General features: G+C 40.7%; 1 protein-coding gene across 4 annotated transcripts in view; it reads right to left on the minus strand.

Annotated features, from left to right (window-relative positions):
• The window catches only part of tmtc2a (transmembrane O-mannosyltransferase targeting cadherins 2a), a 45,557-nt gene that overhangs the window by 17,704 nt on the left and 8,226 nt on the right, over positions 1-19,627 (minus strand). The window contains exons 2-3 of one of the 4 annotated variants that reach the window (XM_046072197.1): positions 13,165-13,780; positions 711-1,545 (exon numbers count right to left, since the gene is read on the minus strand). In XM_046072197.1, coding sequence (XP_045928153.1) covers positions 711-1,545; positions 13,165-13,780 — 1,451 coding nt within the window. Of the gene's footprint in view, positions 1-710; positions 1,546-3,791; positions 3,914-4,488; positions 4,785-6,841; positions 6,896-13,164; positions 13,781-19,627 lie in introns of those variants that run through there. The other 3 variants (XM_046072198.1, XM_046072199.1, XM_046072200.1) reach the window with 3 other exon arrangements.

Below are 19,627 nucleotides of genomic sequence, written 5' to 3' on the forward strand. Positions count from 1 at the left end.
TCTAAAGGTGCTCTGTGGAGTTTTCTTGCAAGTCATTTTTACATTCAGATTTTATCAAAATGCATTGTGTGAAATCTTGATGTCTAACAAATGTATTTGCTTCCTCATAAAACATTTATAAAGCTGATATTTTTAAAAGAATGTTTTAAATCCTACACTGTTCATGTCAAAGTTTCCTAGCTAGCAGTCTTCTTCCCTTTCTTAGTTGGTGTATCGCTTTCCTTTGCCGCTACCAACTGTCAACAAGTGGAATATTGTGAAGCCATCCTCAGGAATGTGTAGCACTATTAGTGGCAACTCCACAGCGTACCATGCCATAAATGACACGGATAATGGTAAATGCTAGCACACAGCGTAAAAGTACCACAAAGACTAGGCATTAGGTCAGCAAGTTGACGTAATATCTAAACGTTGCTGACATTAGCTAACACATTAGCAACCATAAGCTACTAGTTGTATAAGGGCAAGTAGGCTTTTGCAACAACATTTAAGTACATTCAATTGGGCAATTGTGCATTTTAATGCTGATGAATCAAACTTCTCATTTGTAAAAACACATTTTCTTAATTCAAAAAGGTTATACTGTGTTGCTTTAAGTCAGCTTTTGGTGCTTGATAGTTTATAATACTCAGTGCTACGCAGAGATTTCCGTCGTTACTCAAAGTTGGGTTTGATACCTATCCTATTGATAACTGGTGTCCTTCTCTTACCTTTAGCAGGATTCACACTAATCCCAGACTTGTAGAGATTCTCCTCATTGCTCCAGTCCCTGTTTCTTTGAACAGTTCTGACTCCATTCAGCAGCACTAGTCCCGTACAGAGACACAATAGTAAGGCCTTCCAGCCTCTAGTCCTCAGTCTGACATACAAGGTTCTTGCACCGGTAGCAACCAGTAAACTAAAGCCTATACTGGGGATGTATAGTACCCTCTCGGCAATTACAAAACCTACATAAAAGAATAGGTTTGTGGCTGGGATGAAAGGCAATGACATGATGCCTAATGAAAATAGTATTAGGTTTTCTGTAGGAGGAAGGGACGTCCGTGGAGGACAGTGGTGGAGTCCTGCTGACCCATTCAGGGCTGTCTTTGGTGGCCCGTGGTCTGTGTTATGGTTTGTGTCAGGGGCATGGTAACCATTCCCATTAGTGATTGATTTCCCATTAGTGACATAGGCTTTCATAATGGTCTCCTTGGCTTTCGAGGTGGGGCTACGAAGGCCAAACAAAGCCAGGAGGACAAATCCACCATAAAAGGCAACAGTGTGAAGGTTCCTCCAGTCGGCCAAAGACCTCACCAAGGGCACAGCGTCCATGGACCAATCGAAACTGAGCTTGTCGGGGCAGAGTAGGAGCCAGGCGTTGGCGGCGGGCAGGTGGAGGAAAGTTAGCGTTCGAGTGAGAAAATGTGGCGAGTCAGCTGCAGGGTTGTCAGAGTTGGAGAAGTTGGGAGGCTTATTGCCCATCCAGTAGAGGCGAGCTGACAGCAGAATCACTCCCCAGGAAGCCAGCACACCGAGACTCAGCAAAACACTAATGTTCTTTTTCTAAAAGAGAGGAGAGAAAAATTCATGCTAAAGGAAAACACCTAAGTCAACATTTGAGTCCAGAAGAGCTTAATCAAATCTGCAATATTTTGTCCGTGTTCCAGAGCACCTGAATTTGTTTTAGAAAGCTCTTTTAATACCTGTCAAGTTACTCAAGGTCTGGATCAGAATTGAATCAGAGCAGCAATGGCCCTATAAATGTATATCTGGTCTCTATAGACAACAAATTATTTTTTGATTTATCTTTGAAACTTCAAGATGTATTGTCCCCCTGTTATATAGAAAGAGAAATCTATGCAAAGCAATCTCTGGAATGTTTTTGATGGCTGCATGGGGCATAAACCGCACTCATGTACAATTATACAGTGCTTTGTAACACTAGCATAGTTCTTAAAATTAAAATGCACCACAGCCAGAAACAACACAGCTCTGTTTACATGAAAATACTGAAATATGACATATTTAAACTGTTGAAAGACACACTGGGATTTGGACAGCTGTGTGCGTCGTAATGGGTGTCACTTTCGGTCAGCAACAATGTGACTGTTTATATCAAGAAATAATGATTTTAAATGGAATGTGTCATATTCAAACTGGTGAAAGATGCATTGTTTTGAATTTCCCATTTGGTTTGCCAGTGCATTCTTAAATGTCAAGAACGTTTTATTAAGGATAACAGGGGAAAATCCAAAAGTCCAAAATCAAAGAAAAATCAACGTACTTCCATCTAGACGTGAAATAAAAATTTCTATAATTTTCACACTCCTCTAACTTCTGACCTAGGTAGGGTAAACTAAAGTACATTTGAAGCATGAGAGGCTTTCTTTCAAAGTCTTTCCTTGTTGCCTGTCAGGGTTGTGGTGAGTGCGACTGGTAATCAGCTTAGGACTCATTGTGTTGGTATGTAGATGCTGTTTACATCTCATAAGAGCATTAATTCTTCAGCATGGTCACCATTAGGGTCCTCTGTCACGCAACACCTTTAAACTAGCTGTCACATGCCAACAGGACGCTCACTGTAACCCCAACCGAATGTTCTCTTAAAACCATGTTAAACTCCTAATGGCTGTATTGATACACACTTGGAAGGAAATACAGAGGACATTTGGTTGGTGAAGAAATCAGGAAAATCAGTCTTTGATGCATAAATTAGATTCAAAACCAGAGACAGGAACTATGTGATGCTCTCCAGGGCCAAAAGTGTAATTCATTTCAGTTGCTTCACAACGGGCTGTATAGATATCTGTAAGGTTGCAGTTTGAGTTCCAGTTACTAAGACGTGACAAGGTTTTATGATCACATCCTTGACTCTCTTGGCCTTTGATCACTGGCTTGTTAAATGACATTCGCCAGTGACTACAGTGAGAGAAATAGCCGTAGCCGCGAGACTGACAGCTTTCTGTCTGTCCGATGCTCTGATGGGACATTTCTTCGTATACCACATTTTGATATGATGCTTTCTGAAATCAATTACAGCTTAATCTAAATTTAGTGGTGTGTTTTTGCCAAGATTGCCATTTCTATCATTAAACGCCGATTTAACTGGAATGTCTTATAGGCAAAGACTTACTGACAGAGACAGCCTGGCGCAGTCCTGACCCCAAAAGTGCTTGTTTTTATTATTCATGTTCCTCCCAGAGTTTATCTAGTGGACTAAATATGACATAACATCATGAGTGATGATCACAGAGATGCTGCTCACTTCCTATTTTCCAAGCCCATTTATTTTTTCTGAGCACCAGTGTAATATGAACTCTATCTGAACCTGTCCGGGGGGAATTAGATCTGTGTGCACACGTGCGCGCGCACTTAAATACTGTAAATGCTGTTTATACTTTGTATCATTATTGCGCAGGACAGGAGAAGTTTACACATTGGTGGTCTAGCGGTTGTGTTATCAGGATCAGCTTTGATATAACTGATAATCACCATCACAGCCTCTATGACTCAAAGTGTTGGTCTAGTATAGCCCTACTTTTATTTTTATCTCTTAAGCGAGTTTGCTCTACTATAGTATATTTAGACACTCCGTTTAATCCACTCTGAATGAATTGCACAATAGGCAGATAAAATCTTTTTTAAAACATACACAGAGCACAAAGAACAAACTTTCATTTGTCTCATTAAATAAATATGAAATATTCCCCCTCTTACTATATGCACTTTCAGCAACCATGATAGAAAACCCAAGTTATCCATAACAAACCGATGTTGGGATTGGAATAAGAGGTTTAGCATTGACTCGCCTGACGAATTGGCTCCAGTTGATTTCTCTGGATCTGAAATGGAGAAGTAAGCTGAGGTGTAAGTGTGGGCACAGCTAGTTCCAGAAAGTCATTTGTCAATAGTAAGATGGAAAAAGGGCCAGTTGAAGGAGTTCAACATTTTGGTGCACTCTGGGAGGCAGTGAGGAATTAAGGGGGGGGGGGGGGGGGGGGGGGGGATTGGATATTGATTTGGATGCTGAAAGGTGGTACACAAAGGATAAGAGAGATTGCCTTTTTCACAAGAAGGGGGATGTGCTTATTGATGAATGAGCCCATAACACGGAGGAAATCCAATTCTGCTTGTTATCAGAAGATGAGCCAATTCCAGCAAGAGAGTCATTTGTGATATTTAAGTGAATGAGCTTCATTTTACCCCTCGCTGCCTTGTCTATTTCTAAGTCATTCCTTAATTGACTCCCCAGTCAATCACACTTATACAGCTCAAACTGCAAAATTGATTCCACTTTTCATTGATGTGTGACCACATATTCACATTCTCAGGAGCAAATAAGTGCAGTTTTCTAGCCAACCTAACACGCACTTTTATAACTAGTGTGCTTTAAGAAGCAACAGGTTGCAGGTTGGTTATTAGAACAGACATGAAGTCAAAGGATTGCTGGTTTTATGTCCTGTAAGAGTGGTAGCCAATATTTGCTGAAGTCTGAAATTACCTCACCTCTAGTCTCTTCTGCAGTTGGTTTAAAAAAAAAAAATAGATCTTCAATAGCCCAACATCACCCACTAACACCTGAAATGCTTTAAAAAAACAAAACAAAATCTTTAGTCTATCTACTTAGTTGTTCATTTTTTGCTTCCTAACAATTCCAGCATACATTCTGTGGTCAGAGGAATAGTGCCAGGGCACTACCCTGACTAACTCAGCCCTTAAAATTAGCTGTTTTGTGGCAAATTCAGACTACAAGGTTCTCTACTGTACACTCATTTTGAGTAAGTGTTTAAAGTGACATCTAAACTAAAGACACACATCTGGATATTTCTTAGAGCTTTCTCGTGGTGCATACTGTGACTCCTAGCAAGAGAAGCACAGGTGTAACTAATCACATTAACGATGGCTCTGCCACATTCAAGTGCGCTAGTTAGCTAGCACAGACCTAATTAAGGTCCACCTGTGTTTGACAAACCAGCCTACTACAACATTAAGGGTCTAGTCTTGTTAAGTTAAAAGGAAAATCTCACAAAGTGCATTGCAGCTGAGCATTTTCTACTTTAAACCACCTTTTATAAAAAGGTCATCACAGCAAATTATCTTTTCACGCTAGCCTCATGATCAGGCTTAAACCAGAGAACAGAGTGTATTTTTTCAACCTGGTCTTATTCTTGTATTTTTGGCTTGTGTGCTCACACAAAAAGTGTACCATATGGCAATTTGCCCAGGACCTAAATATGAATGTAGTTAGCCACAATAGCTAATCCAAGGGGGTATGTTCTGTGTTTACTTTCAGTTGGATGCAGCGACAAGGATTTGAAAGGATTTATGCAAAATTAAAGATTTTCTGGAATGCTAAGAGGCTCACATTGCTTCTCTGTTGTTTTGTCAGAGTCCCGTTTCCCCAAATCTCTACAACTCATGAAAGCCCTGCTGCAGCTCACACAGAAACCTGGACTGAGATTGTTGACAGGCTGAAGTCTTGCACGCTGTCTACAAAGACAGCTGATCAAAGCAGGGTCGCCTGTGGTGTTAGCTTGACATTTAAAGAGCCTCCTGGTTGAGTAATGCAGATCAGTGTTAAATAGGGTTCAAGACAACACGCACAAAGTAGCCCTCTGGATTAGCTATTGTGGCTAACAGCATAAACTTGCCGGCTACCCATATGTTGTTTCCTTAAAACTCTTCAACAGAGGTGGTGTGTGCAAAGTTAGCTTCCATGTGAGGAAAAAACACATTTGTTATCATTGGGAAAATGAACCACCAAAAAAACCAAATGGCCCAATAAATACCAGATTAGTTTCAAGTTTTCAAGGTTTTTTTTTTCTTTAAATTTCACTGTTACTAAAATTAATTTAAATTCCTGGGAACTGGTTTTAGCTATGATTGATTGGCCTTCATGAGATCTGTGTGTATCCATGCAGGACAGCTGGCATAATCCCCCGCCAACTGTCAAACGCAACATCCCGCTCGCTCCAAGCCTTTGAACCTAACGCTCTTCCACATATCTCCTCCACTTTGGATCCTCATTTGGAAATTCAGCGTCAAGTCCTGCAGCTTTCCCTCTACTACGGTTTATTGTCTTTCAGTTTATTATCCACTTTCTTTCCTGAATTAACCCTTCTCTCATGCTCTCCATTTCTCTCTTTCCTCACATAAACATAAAGTATTAAGCTCCCAAGCCTTCATCTTTTAACAGTGCCATTCATTATTAGCTCTTGTTTTATTAATCCCAGAAGTGTGTGGTCTGCATGTTGACACTGTGACATGCAGAGTGTTTAAAACATGTCTGAAGAAACAGCGGGATATGGCTGACTTCATACGTGCACCGTTTAAAGCTGCTGTGGTATGACGCAAGACAGCAGGGGATCGATCTTCCGGACTTTCCTTATTAAAGTCATGTCCAATTAAAACTGCCCGTAATTCTTTCCAGCACACTGAGCTGATCATGCTTGGGAATTGATCCTACAACATGTTTAAGAAATTTAAATTCAAATGTTCTCTGGTTATTCTCCAAAATCTACTTATTGTAACTATTCTTTAAAATGTTATTTAAATATTAAAAAGGTATATTTTATAAATCATGTTAAGAAAAAAAATCATTAACAAAATACGTCTGAATTGAGGTTGGAGCTTCGTCAACTTACGGTGGAGCAATTCTTTCTCAATGGCATGTGCATGGAAAGGCCTTCAAACTTTTGGACGTACTGTGTTTGCAGAAGACACATATCCAGCAGCGCTAATATATGATGCATTACCAGTGACGTGCTAAATTGTGATGAAAGGTACAATGAGGCATGCATCCACTTCTTTTTCCAGCTCTCAAATGTGTTCTGGATTCTGCTGACTTGGCACAACTCACCGAAGTCATCAGACAGCAGCACCATGGCTGGCATTGAGAAGGTTGACTTTGACAGAGTGACCTAATTACCCCATAGTTCTCTTCATGAAAACCCTGCTGCTGCTGGCACAGAGACCTGTAACGAGATGGGTCACAGGTTGAAGTCTTGCGTGCTGTCCACCAAGGCAGCTGATCAAAGCGCTAGTGCCCCAGTGGTGTTAACTTGACATTTAGCTTGACTCCAAGAGCTTGGAGTAATGAAGGGACATCAGTGTGAAAGGGGTTCAAGACAACATAGGGATCCTTGATGCTCTTGATTAGATGTCATGCATCTAATTTATCCTTGTTGGTCCCTATTCATACCCACTTGAAAACTTTCATCAATTGATTTGCACTATGAAGATAATGATGAACAGCTTAAATGTGCGTGCCAAGTACAAAAATACAACAGGCTTCATACAGGAGCCACATGTACAAACAGAGTAGTTCTTAACTGACATGTACAAGTGAGGTTCCATGTACACTTCAAATATCTTATCCGGATAAAATCAGCATGTGAATTTTAGGTGTGACTTAGCCACATATGCGTCACCGTTGGCTGGATCACAAATCTGATTGCCATCCGTCTTGGTTTTCTCAGATTTCCCCAGTGTTAACCCTACCCGAGCCCAGAGTGTAGTGGGAATGCACCTGGAGCTATATGGTGACTTGTGTACTTCAGCTTTTTAGTTTCAACATATATCACTTAGCAATAACAGCTAGCTGGCTAACAGCCATCTACACTGGACAAAATTATAAACGCAACACTTTTGTTTTTGCCCCCATTTGTCATGATCTAAACTCAAAGATCTAAGACTTTCTCTATGTACACAAAAGGCATATTTCGAATATTTCTCAAATATTGTTCACAAATCTGTCAAAATCTGAGCACTTCTCCTTTGCCGAGATAATCCATCCACCTCACAGGTGTAGCATATCAAGACGCTGATCAGACAACATGGGTATTGCACAGATGTGCCTTAGGCTGGCCACAATAAAAGGCCACTCGAAAATGTGCAGTTCCATTACACAGCACAATGTTGTTTAAGATGGTTTGCTGAATCCGACTTGGAACACTTCTACGAGCAAGCCTTATTTTTATGTAACACAGGTTTAGGATAAAAATAAGAAAATGTTCTTGCTTGAATGTCTAGATGTGCCAGAAAGTCTGAACATGCACTTCTTCCGGCAATCCAGTTCACCCACGAATGCAAGCTAAATAAAGAGCATGCAGCAGAACTTGCAACAGAGGGTTTCATTTCACAGCCGAATGCTTCTGCTACAGGATAATTGGCGCAACATTCTTCAAGCCGTCAAGATGGTTACACTGAACTTAACCTGCGTGCCTGCAGCGGTCATTGACACAAATGATGAGGAGGAGTCTGTAACACTTTAATTGCAAGAACACAATCAAATCCCTATTGTCCACGTGCCTCAAGTAAAATGCTATCTCTCATATCTCACGTGCACAGATTTAAGTTTCAGTAAGAAAATCCAATGGAATATGTATGTTTAAATTTCACACCTTTTTATTTAGAGCCTTTACTGCAGGACTTTATCTGAAAGGTACATCACTGATGTCTTTGTTATTTAGTCAATAAATGCTTGAAATCGTTGCTCAGCAGTTAAACATCTTTAATTAAATCAATCTTGTAGAGAGATGTCTGATTTTTTTCCTACTACCTAACACCAAAAGCTAATTATTTCCCATGGCCCTGTCTAAAGCCTGGAACATGTTGTTTTAGCCATTGACAGCCAAACTGAGAGTGGGAAGACATTGTGTTCTTATGATCCTGGCACATAAGACTCATTCTGCCTTCTTGGTAGGCTGCAGTGCAAACACCACACCTTCCTTTGTCTCCATCTATCACTTTCTAACTCTCCCTCCGTCTTACCTTGTCTCCTTTGAAATCTCATCTCAGTCTGATTAGGGAGTTAATAGGATGAGAAATGGAGGGCTGGCCGAAGCACATCCGTCTCCTCAGCCCCGCTGCACCTTATTTGCATTTCCTTATTGTTTGTGGCTGCTGTGATGCAGCAGTCAGGGAATGTGACGTGGAGGATTTATCAATCTTTTGCTTCATTGTGGATGAAATGGAAAATTTTCATTTGAATGGAAAACATCACTGCATTGTTCTCTACCAATAATGTTTGCAACCTCTCCGACTACCATCCAGTTCAATGGCCACTGACTGTGCCTCAGTAGCAGAAGCCAAGTCGTCCATTCTCAAAGTTCTTTTAGGGTATAGGAGGTGAGAAAGACCAATAACAGATAAAGGAAAGGAAGTGAGGGCATAGTTTCCCACTCCCTCGCTCATTCTCTCTGTATATCCTTCTCCCTCTTCTGTTCCCATGCGTCCCCGAGACGTCTGGCTCATAATCGAGAAAGCGATTGCCCCCGTGGCTGGCCCCTGCGCATAACGAGCTCCCTGCCAAGATAACCGTGAGGGAGTAGAGGAGGGCATTGCCAGAGTGATAAACGAGCCAGATGTGCTGGCGGTGGCGGGTAGCGCTGTGGGGCTGGCACCAGGACCTGACAGGCTGGCACAGGGATGTTGGCCAGGGCTATTGTGTCTGGGGCAGAGAGGTGGAGTCCTGCTGATGATATCCCTGCTCGCGATTGTGATAAATACACAGGGAATATGTGATTTTTCATAACTTCTAACAAGAACATGGGGTGATGAAATCTTTCAGACCATAATGCAACAGGCTGGAAGCAGTGCTCGATTTTAGGTTGTGGTTTCATTTCCAAGGCTCTGCCTCTGCTGTCTTTATACAGGGGCAGACGAACAAAGGTTTCAAATGTTTATTTTCAACATTTCATTTTTCATCATTTCAAGTTGAGACAGTGAGAGGTAGGTGATTTAACAAATGTAACCCCCCGGACTCACCTGGGGTCAGTTAGTACAGACTAATGCTGTGCAGCCAACCCACAGAACTTTATTTTAATTGTGGGCAAGAATTCAAGGTTTCCAAAGATAAATATGTCATTTACAAACAGTTAGGCCCCGAATCATATTTTACATCTCGCTTATCTGGAAGCAAAAGATCTTTAGTTGCACAGTTGAGATCTGGGGCCTCATTTATAAAAATGTTCTTAGATTTATTAACTTAAGATCATAGGCATCGTAAGGCTTGGGAATATTTATAGTAAAGACACAGATTTCAAAAAGATTTTTTTAAATTATAAAAAATAGGCTATAGCCTACTTATCTATCATGCATCAAAGCCCTTGAGAATAATATGATATTGTTGGGTCCTCTATCCAAGCAGCAGATCGAACGTTACTCTGCACAAAGAGAGAGAGAGAGTGAGCAATGGTTACAGCTTCAGGACTTACAGCGATTACTAAATTGCCCATAGCAATAATTATAATAAATAAATTTTAATATAACCGCTGTTGTCCCTTAGTGTCTAGTCAATGTATTTGCCACACAAACTGTTAATATTTGTGTGGATTTTTTGGTGAGAGTCCTGCCTAATCATTAGTGTTTTAGTTGGTTTGATTTTCCACCTCCAATGAAGAGCAGCGCGGTTGTCTTATCCAGTACAGTCCCAAGCACAGTTTTGCGTCTGTCAGACGGTCTAAGGGGAAACTACCATACCAGCAGAGCAATAACATAGGCTAATGCACAGCAGAGTATAAGGCAGGTAGACAACTTTTCCCCCAAAATATGACTTTATTCACAAAACGTCAGAGAACTCAGATGTGTGGGATAGATTCTGAATGTGCAGAAAGTTCTGAACACGAGTAGAAAACGAGCTGAAACACGGGAGCTATTTAAGCCCAGGGGTTTCCAAATGAATCAAGATGAATTAATTTATTGATGTGAATAGCTGCCACATGCACATTTAAAGAGGTTACTCCAATCGTTCATGTCTACATGTGGTTTGACTCGGCAGAGATAATATTAAATGAGAAAAGTTTATCTACAGGTGAATACATACTTCAGTGCAACCCAGAATGCCTGAGAGCCTTACTGCATTATATTCGACTGTATTTATCACGTTTTTAATTGTCATCTGCCACCTGAATTCTGTTTCCCTTTACACAAATAAAGACATTTCTACCATAAATACCATATTCCAGAAAAGGCAGAAATTGGTGCAACAAAAATAATCATCAGAATGCACGAATGGATGCAATTTTCAGGTGAAAATGTGTGGATTTCTGGGCTGGGCTAAGCCCCCCAATGTTTCAAGATCCTAACAACACCCCTGCTTAATGTAATTTCTGAGCATTTAAAAACCTTGCATACACAGGTTCTAAGAAGCCTATTCGGAACCTGTGATCTATAAATCTCAATTTAACTCGAAATTGACAGAATCTGCCTTACAATCAGTGATTTCCACTTATATAATGCTGGCACAAATGAGGGTTCAGTCAGGAATAGCCATGGACCAAAAAAGAAGAGCAAACTTGTCTCTTTTGATTGTTCCTTTTATTGTATTTAACTTTTTTTTACTACATTCCCCTGTGCTGCTGTGACAATTTTAAAGTCCACTACATTGTTCATAAAGCTGATACAAAGTTCACCACAGGCTTGGGCAATCTGTAAGCGTCCCAAACTGTAATACCCCCACATTACCAGCAAAAAAAATTACTTTTTCTTTTTCTAGACTTTGTTTAGAGATAAGATAATTTCAACGTCAAAGCAGGCTTTACTAATAGCTACTTACTTACTACAAGGTTTTCTGCATTACTCATACATGATTGATCATTTTCATATTTCCTTTTAGTAGAATGAAACCTTCAAAGTAAATGTGGAACAAGCCGATACAGAGTGTATGATCCTCACAGTGTGTGAAATGACCCTTAAATCTACCTATAGTAAATAGAAGGCAAAAACTGTATTTTAGGAGATTATGTGATAGTTTGTGGTGTTGTATTGCATCTTATTGTTTTTTCGTTCTCTTTCTTGTCTCTGGTTTGCATTTATAATTATATATTTATCTGCCTCGTCATCTGCAAATGAGTTACATCCTTTTTCCTGCTGCATAGCTACTTTTAACATGACTTAGCAGCTTTAATAAACGACTTAGTGCAATTTCAAAGACAGGTGTTGCTTTGCATCTGCTAAGGTCTAGCAGTCGTGAAGGCACAGACTCGTGACTTGTGAGACACTCCTACCAAACGCTGAGAGGGAAAAAAAACTAAAACTCCCTCTTTCTCCCCTCTCTGATCTCCCTTGGCCGCTCACCACAATCCCTCTAATAACAAGTGGGGCTTATCATCTTGCCAGAAACGACTACCGGAGAATCTGCCCCACAGGTACGGTAAAGCCTTACACACTTGTCGGTAGAGTATGTTTTCATTTGGATGCTGGCTGTGAAAATAAGACAGTCATGCACATGGGCTGGAGTTTGTATACATCAGACAGTTCCATAGAGTATTTGTGATGTACTCTACAATGGTACATCAAACCTTGCAACAAACAGTGCCCTAGATGTTTCCGCAAGAAGAAACCGCTATAAAAAGATTCCCATGTGCACACACGCCATTGAGAGCCAGACTGTCCTTGCTCAGTAAACCCAAGGGGACTTTTTATTACACTACTTATGCATTTTACGAGGACAGTTGTGTTGGCTAAGGAGCAGTTTCCCTAATCAAATGTTATGATGCGCCTATGAGAGAAGGTTTTCCAGTCAAACACTGATTCCCATAATCAGATGAGTCAGTACACCAAGGTTGTCCTCCTCAGACAACTTCAGTTATGGTTGGGTGGGGGTGGGGTGGATGGTTTCCTGCAGAGGAAGTGCGTGTGTGTGTTTGTGTGCATTTGTGTATGTTTGGACAGCTTACTTGACAAGTGGACCAAATCATTTGGTCGGAGTAGGATGTGTTATTGTTTTTCCTCCGCATACCTTTTGTCACCTTAAATTGTAAAAACAACTCACCCCGAAAATAGGTTTTCCTGTGCAATGCTAATCTAAATTTCCTTGCATTAATGTGAAGCTGTTTACTGCGGCAAACTTAAAGTGGCGGGGAAGCGGAAAAGTTCCCCTCTGCATATAGTTTCTTCCTGTTTAGCAGAAGACAAATGGGAATTCATGTACCAACTGTGCACTGGCAAACAGTTCTCCTAATTACACTCCTAATGAAAAGCAAACACCGTGCGACACACACAATTTCAACAAACGACCACGTTAAGTACACACTCAAAACTTATTCCACCGTACAGGAACCATTAACAGCTGGCTGGGTGAGGTTTGCCTCTGAGGGAAGGAAAAGGAAACTGGATATGTACAGATGCCAAGGCAAGAGTCAGTGAACACACCGGCCCCGGTGGCATGCATTCATTTACCTTTCCTAGCAAGAGGAGAAGTGCCTGGCGAAACCGGAGTCTCTGGAACACGAAGAGGTCGTACACAGCCGACACGGCCAGCACCGTCACCCCCTGCTCCTTCCACAGCATACTGGCTGCTGCACACCACAGGCTGCCCAGCATCCAGCCCCAGCACAAGGCGAATGAGCTGCCGCCACATTGCCTGGTCTGAAAAGTCCCACGTGGGTCCCTACGAAGTCCACAGTGTCTCATATAGCAGAGGAGAGACAGCAAAAAAAACAACGCTGCGCCAACGTCCGCTCTCCCGACCACACCGGCGACTGCTTCAGTGTGCACCGGATGAGAGGCAAAGATAAGGCCAGCCAGCAGGCTCCACAGTCCTCCACCGAGAAGCGGGCGACTAAAGGCTGTGAAGAGGGCAGTGACCAGCGCGTGCAGCAACACGTTCAGCAGGTGGTAGCCCCAGGGACACAGGCCATGCAAGGTGTAGTTGAGGCGGAAGGAGAGGGTGCAGAGCGGACGGAAGGACTTGTGGCTGCCGCTGTGAGTGAGCAGGGTGCCCCAGAAGTCATCGTACAGGATGTTGGTCCACGGAGTCTCAGGAAGAAGGTCCTGGTTGGTCTTGATGGCTCGGCTAAAAGGAGCAGAAGAACAAGTTATTCTTAACCTTAAAGTTCATCAAATAAAGTTTTCACTATTATACATGAACATTTTTTTTTTTTAATTTAAATTTCAACAGATTCTGTGGTGTGTTGTTTTAGCATTTTCATTAGTTTTTCTTGTTATATACTATGTCGTGTTGACAAACTGTTATTTTGTAATACTAATTACAAATTTAGTTCCATAAATTTTATACATTTGCAATTACCTATTGAATATTTTTTTTTGCAACTGGGGGGAGCAAGCTGTGAACACAACACGACCATCTTATTGTCTTTAAAATAAGTATAATGAAATCGTAAGCAAACAGTTGCCTATTTACACATCCGGCAGACACAAAAAATCATTAGAATTAATTTGAAGTTGTGTTTCTGCACGCTGCGGATGAAAAACAACGTCAAAGAGCCGTGAGAATGAACCAAAACAGTAAATGTGTGGGACCATGAAACCAAAATGAGCTGAAACTCACTGTAAAGCTTGGGTGAATTTATTTACATCACTATGAGCATCCTATTTCACTTATTTATATAAAAAATATATTATATTATATTTCACAATTAATATAAAAAAATAGATAGCAGCTTTATGAAAAAAAAAAAACAATATGAAACTAAGTATTGTACGGAAGCCCTAAGCAGCCATCGATTCATATCTTTATTTTACTCCGTTTTCCCATGATAATGGGATCATTTGTGATCTCGACATAACGACTGTTGTTTTCTCGCGTTCTCGAGGTAACTAAACAATAATTTAACACAGGGGTTGGCAAGAACGTTTCTTAATGGTAATTTCAAGGAACTTTCAGTGTCACTGATTAGCTGAGTTGGTAAGGCACAGGACTCATAGTTTTAAGATTGTGAGTTTGATCCTCATGGAAAACTAATAAAAAACTTTTTTCATTCTCTTCATAACAACTTTGTTGAAGAGAATGATTAAAAAACACAAAGAAGAATATAAAACTTTGCAGAGAGTAAAGGTCAAACGTGCAACCCTTGGGATGCAAGTCCTGTGTTCTACCAACTGAACTAACTACTGACTCAGCAAATTGCCACGAAATTGTCATAAAGAAACACACCAGCCGACCCCTGTATTCAGCTATGATTCGTCATCTCGACAAAACTATCCCGTTATCACGAGAAAATAATAGTCGTTATCTTGAGATCATGAGATAATTATCCCGTTATCATGGGAAAACGGAGTAAAAAAAAAAATTTAATCGATGGCCGTTTAGGGCTTTTGTAGTATTTTTTTTTTGAACGGTTAGAAAAAAATTCAACCCCCTGCAGGTACAGCATGGCCTCATATGGAATAGTATGTTTTTCACATTGCGGATAATCCAGCCAGAAGTGAAATTTAATACACAAATGCAATGAGAACACCAAAATGCAATAAACAGGCCACAGAGTGTGTGATTGAATATACAGATGTGTGCATTGTTGCTCTCACTCTCTCATTCTCACACAAACGCACAGCATGTACATATGTCACAGGTACCGGTGCACACACACAGGCAGGTGGTTTCACACCCCCGAGGCTGCTGTGGATTCTCATAATTAGCTGATCGTTACTGGGGACATGTTCGTGTACACTCACAGACTGCAACAAATGAGGTTCACCACAGGAATTAAGAGTGATGAATGGCAGCTACAACAACAGAGCTGAGAGGGAGAATCCCCCACAAGACATTTATTAAAAAAACATATTAAATAATAAATATATCACTAACAAACACAAACAAAGCAAAAGGGAACTGGTCACAAGGGTAAAACCAGTATTTCCCATTTATTGTAAATATCTGGGCTTCTACTAGTTCACTTTTAATGCTGCAATTAATAAAGCATGCATTTTTTCTTAACACTTTCATACAATTTGAAACTTATTCAAACAAACTGAACAGGGACCACTGTACTCTAGTGATAGTCCGGCCGATTAATAGGGCTGGTATCTGGCATTTTGAGATGATCTGCAACGGCTGATACCTGCACTCACAAAAGTGGCTAGCGTGAAATAGTGTTATACTGTAATGCAGTTGAATGACATCACTTCTGACAAACTGTACCTCACTCTTCCTTAATCACCAGTCATGTGAAATCATAACCCAAAGCATTTTTCTATTTCATTAATTACTACAAATTCCATCAAAACAACATGTTTCTGGCTAAGATAACCACATATTTTAGATTGTACTGTGCATGGAATAATTGAATTACACATGTCTTATCTTTGTTTTGATATCTGCATTACATACCGGCCATCAGCCGCACTGCTCTCTAAATATTGGCATTGGCCATTAAAAAACCCATATTGGTCAACCATTAGTCAACTCTACTAGGAACTAAACTACTTAAAAGTCACTTTTGTGGTTCCCTGTTTGCATTTCCACCACATCTGAAGAACAATGAAGATTAGGATAACTCGAGTCATCCTGTTGTTTGTATTTGCTGTTGTGACAGATGTTTGAGATAGATGTCATGAATGAACAAAAAGGAGACGGAAAACTCGGTAGACCCACACAGTACAAAATCTGCTGTGAGTGTTTGATGGCTACTTATTTCTGCTTTATAACATAATCACTGTGCCAATACCTGGGGTTCATTTTGAATGCTACAATTAATTTTATTCAAACAGCTGTTACAAACTGAATGAAGAATAGTTAATGATGATAGAATAGCAAGTTGATGCAGTGTCACTAAATATCAGGTAATAGCTTTTCCAAAGAGGCTTTAAAACAACAGTTGACTGTAGACAATGCCACGTACAGAATACCTACAAACTGACAAGTATGGGAGTAAAAAAAAAAAAATCTTATTTTAATTCACCTTATAGTAAATGTAAAAATGATTACTTATGAAAGACACGCATGATACAAGCAAACTATGCCCATGACCTTTGTACCACAGAAGTGATGGCTTTCACTTACAGCATGCAGAACATCAAAAGATAAGAAAGATCTACCCACTGTGTGTGTTGACATGCCAATTACAAAGGAAGGACACCCAGCAGAGTAATAACTCGTGGGCTTGTCCTCCTTGTACTGTATTTGCATGTGGCTACATTTAAACTTGTGTTATGTGAGAATGAATGTCATAAACTTTGTGTTTCCAAGATCTGATCACACTGGGCTAATGGCGATCCTTTTTCTCGGGGGCTTGATTACGATTAGTGCTGTTACTATGCATGTGCATGGCGCGCCAGAGAGGGAAAAGGACAGCGACGGGGGGCCAGTCGAGGACTTCCTTTGTCCAGAGATTGTAACTCAGTGCTGAGCGCATAAAGAAGCGGGAGGGAGGGAGAGAAAGAGGGTGATCGAGCGGCCAGCCTGTACCCAGCATGATAGCAGGCAAGTTAAAAGGGAAAGATTGACAATGGGAAAAAGAAAGCCCAAACAATAAAAAAGAACATCAAATGATAGATCAGGTGACAAAGCGACAAACTGCTCAATGTGTTAATCCCAATACATATGTTTTTTCCTTCAAGCCAACAGATCTGTCACTGCGTGAGCAAATTCATTTCCATTTCCCTGGATTGTTCTCCGCCAGGGAAAGGCAAGTGTGTGTTTCTCAGGCTCTGGGCTGCAACAAGCCAAAGTGGAACTCTCCCTTGTCCGATATGGAAGGACCCCAATGTATTACATCATTCAGTTTACTTTCTTTTTTACTGTAGTTCCACAGTTAGCCATCATTTATAAAATGTTTTACGGTCCCAGCACGTTCCAAGGTATGATATGATGGTGGGAGGACTAGGGAATCTAAGAACAATAAACATATATTGAAATGTAATGATAATAGACATTGAACGTTTTATTAATGCTGTATTTATATGACCATATCATGTCCTGAGAGTGTAGATAGACCACGGCAACCTCACATTACTACACATGGCTTTGTGATTAGCCTCAAAAAGCACATATAAGATGCTGATTCATTACCGAAATAGAATTAAGTACCATGTCCACCAAAATCTGCAACTGTGTCCGTGTTTTTGTACTTTCCTGTCCCCTCGGGCAATAACGGCTAAGAATCTAATCCAAACGTGGCTAGATTCACTCTCACCCAACTCCCTTGTGTCCCTTGGTGTGGGCTCAGAGCTCAATACTCTCTGGTGATAAATAATTAAAATATTCAAATCAGCGCCAACCACTCATCTCCCTCCCTGTTCCTGTCCGGCACTGGAGGCTGAAAAGAATGCATTAGCCATGAGGGTTGAAAAGTACTGGTGTGTGTGTGTGCGTGCGTGCATGTTTGTGCCTGTAAGGGCTAAAGGAATAAATAGCCACATGCAAGGTGTCTGTCTTTGTTTCTGTGAGTGTGTGCACGTGTGAGAGCGTGTGACAGCAGAGCCCGTGCTGACGGCTTCATTGAGACATGTCGCTGCAGCGGTGCAGATAGAGTGGTCTCCCGTAGTGATTGCTCTTACAGAGGGGGGTCTTTTGTATTCAGCCACCGTATATGGGGCAGGCAGGCAGGCTGCGGGGCACTCTATTCACAATCCTCAAAGTACAGGACGGGTTTGGTCTTTTCAATTTTCTTCCTTTTTTTTTGTGTGTGTGTGTGTTTGGGGGGGTCGGAGGGATTTCCATCAGGGGCTGAAAAGAGACGTTAGTGGGTTTTTAAGTCCATTTGTAATAGGGTGAGGTCTTCTTTCACCTGTCCACTGCTTTTAGTGAAGAGAAAATTGGCCATCTTTTCAATGTTTGAGTTTGTTTTTCAATATGCAAATTAAGCACTCTACAGCTTCCCCAGCAGTGATCTCATCTCACCACCAGTGATTTGCTTTTTCATGTGCTCTGGCTGTCTGCAGATGCACACTAGGCCTCCTTTTGGGACAGCGTGCAAATATGCAGGCGCATTGTGCAATGATTAGTAGTGCTGACCGATTAATCGTATTTTCATTGTCATCGCAATATGAACATGTGCGATAAACACATCACAAAATACTGCCTGAAATGCAATGAATAACTACACTGATGTTATTTAGGCTATGTATATATTTTAACATATGCATAAATAAATAAATCTTTCCCTACAATTGCATACACGACTTGCAGTAGCTGACGGCCAACCGGTCAGCGCTTATTTGCTGACTGAGAAAAATAAATCAGCCACTCCTCTCTCTACCAGCGCAAATATTAACTGCAGCAGTGAATAACAGCAGCAAGGAGGAGGAGGAGGACAGGAGGAAGGACTGATGTCTGAGAACTTCATTTTTTTTCTAAACATCACTCAGTATTTTGATGTCAGGAATATGATTCATTTTGACATTTTTTATTTGTTTCCACTGAGATATTGAGTTTATACAGTGACTTTGCTGCTGTAAACTTTACCGTTGCTGCTCTAGAAAGAACATTTAGTTATATTTAAAATATTTAATTATGATCTTGTAGTGAATTTAAAAAACAACCAGGCAGCTAATTTGTTCATTTATCACAAATCATATTTTCATTGCAACATTTAACAATGTTATCACACATCGCAGATTTTCCTCATATCATGCAGGCCTATTAATTAGGTGAATCCAAGTAAGAGCCATTATTCATTATTAGGCTACATCAGTCCCAAGGGAGGAGATGAGGACAAAGAGAGAGGAAGAGGAGTTTTTGTATTGGAGGAATGGAAATCATTGCATCTCCCAAAAATACAACTAAGGTGGGGCAGAATTTCCCAGCAGATGTTGTACCACCCACTCTTTTAATGACATTTTTTTCATTTCTTTAGCTCAAGGCAATCAAAATGCACAGATTTTCAGCTATGCCCTCTTCAGTATACAATAGTCATGTAACTTAAGAGTATTTCCAACCTGCCACCAACAATTACTACTAATC

This window comes from Micropterus dolomieu, linkage group LG16 (genome assembly GCF_021292245.1).
Source record: "Micropterus dolomieu isolate WLL.071019.BEF.003 ecotype Adirondacks linkage group LG16, ASM2129224v1, whole genome shotgun sequence".
Classification (NCBI taxonomy): domain Eukaryota; kingdom Metazoa; phylum Chordata; class Actinopteri; order Centrarchiformes; family Centrarchidae; genus Micropterus; species Micropterus dolomieu.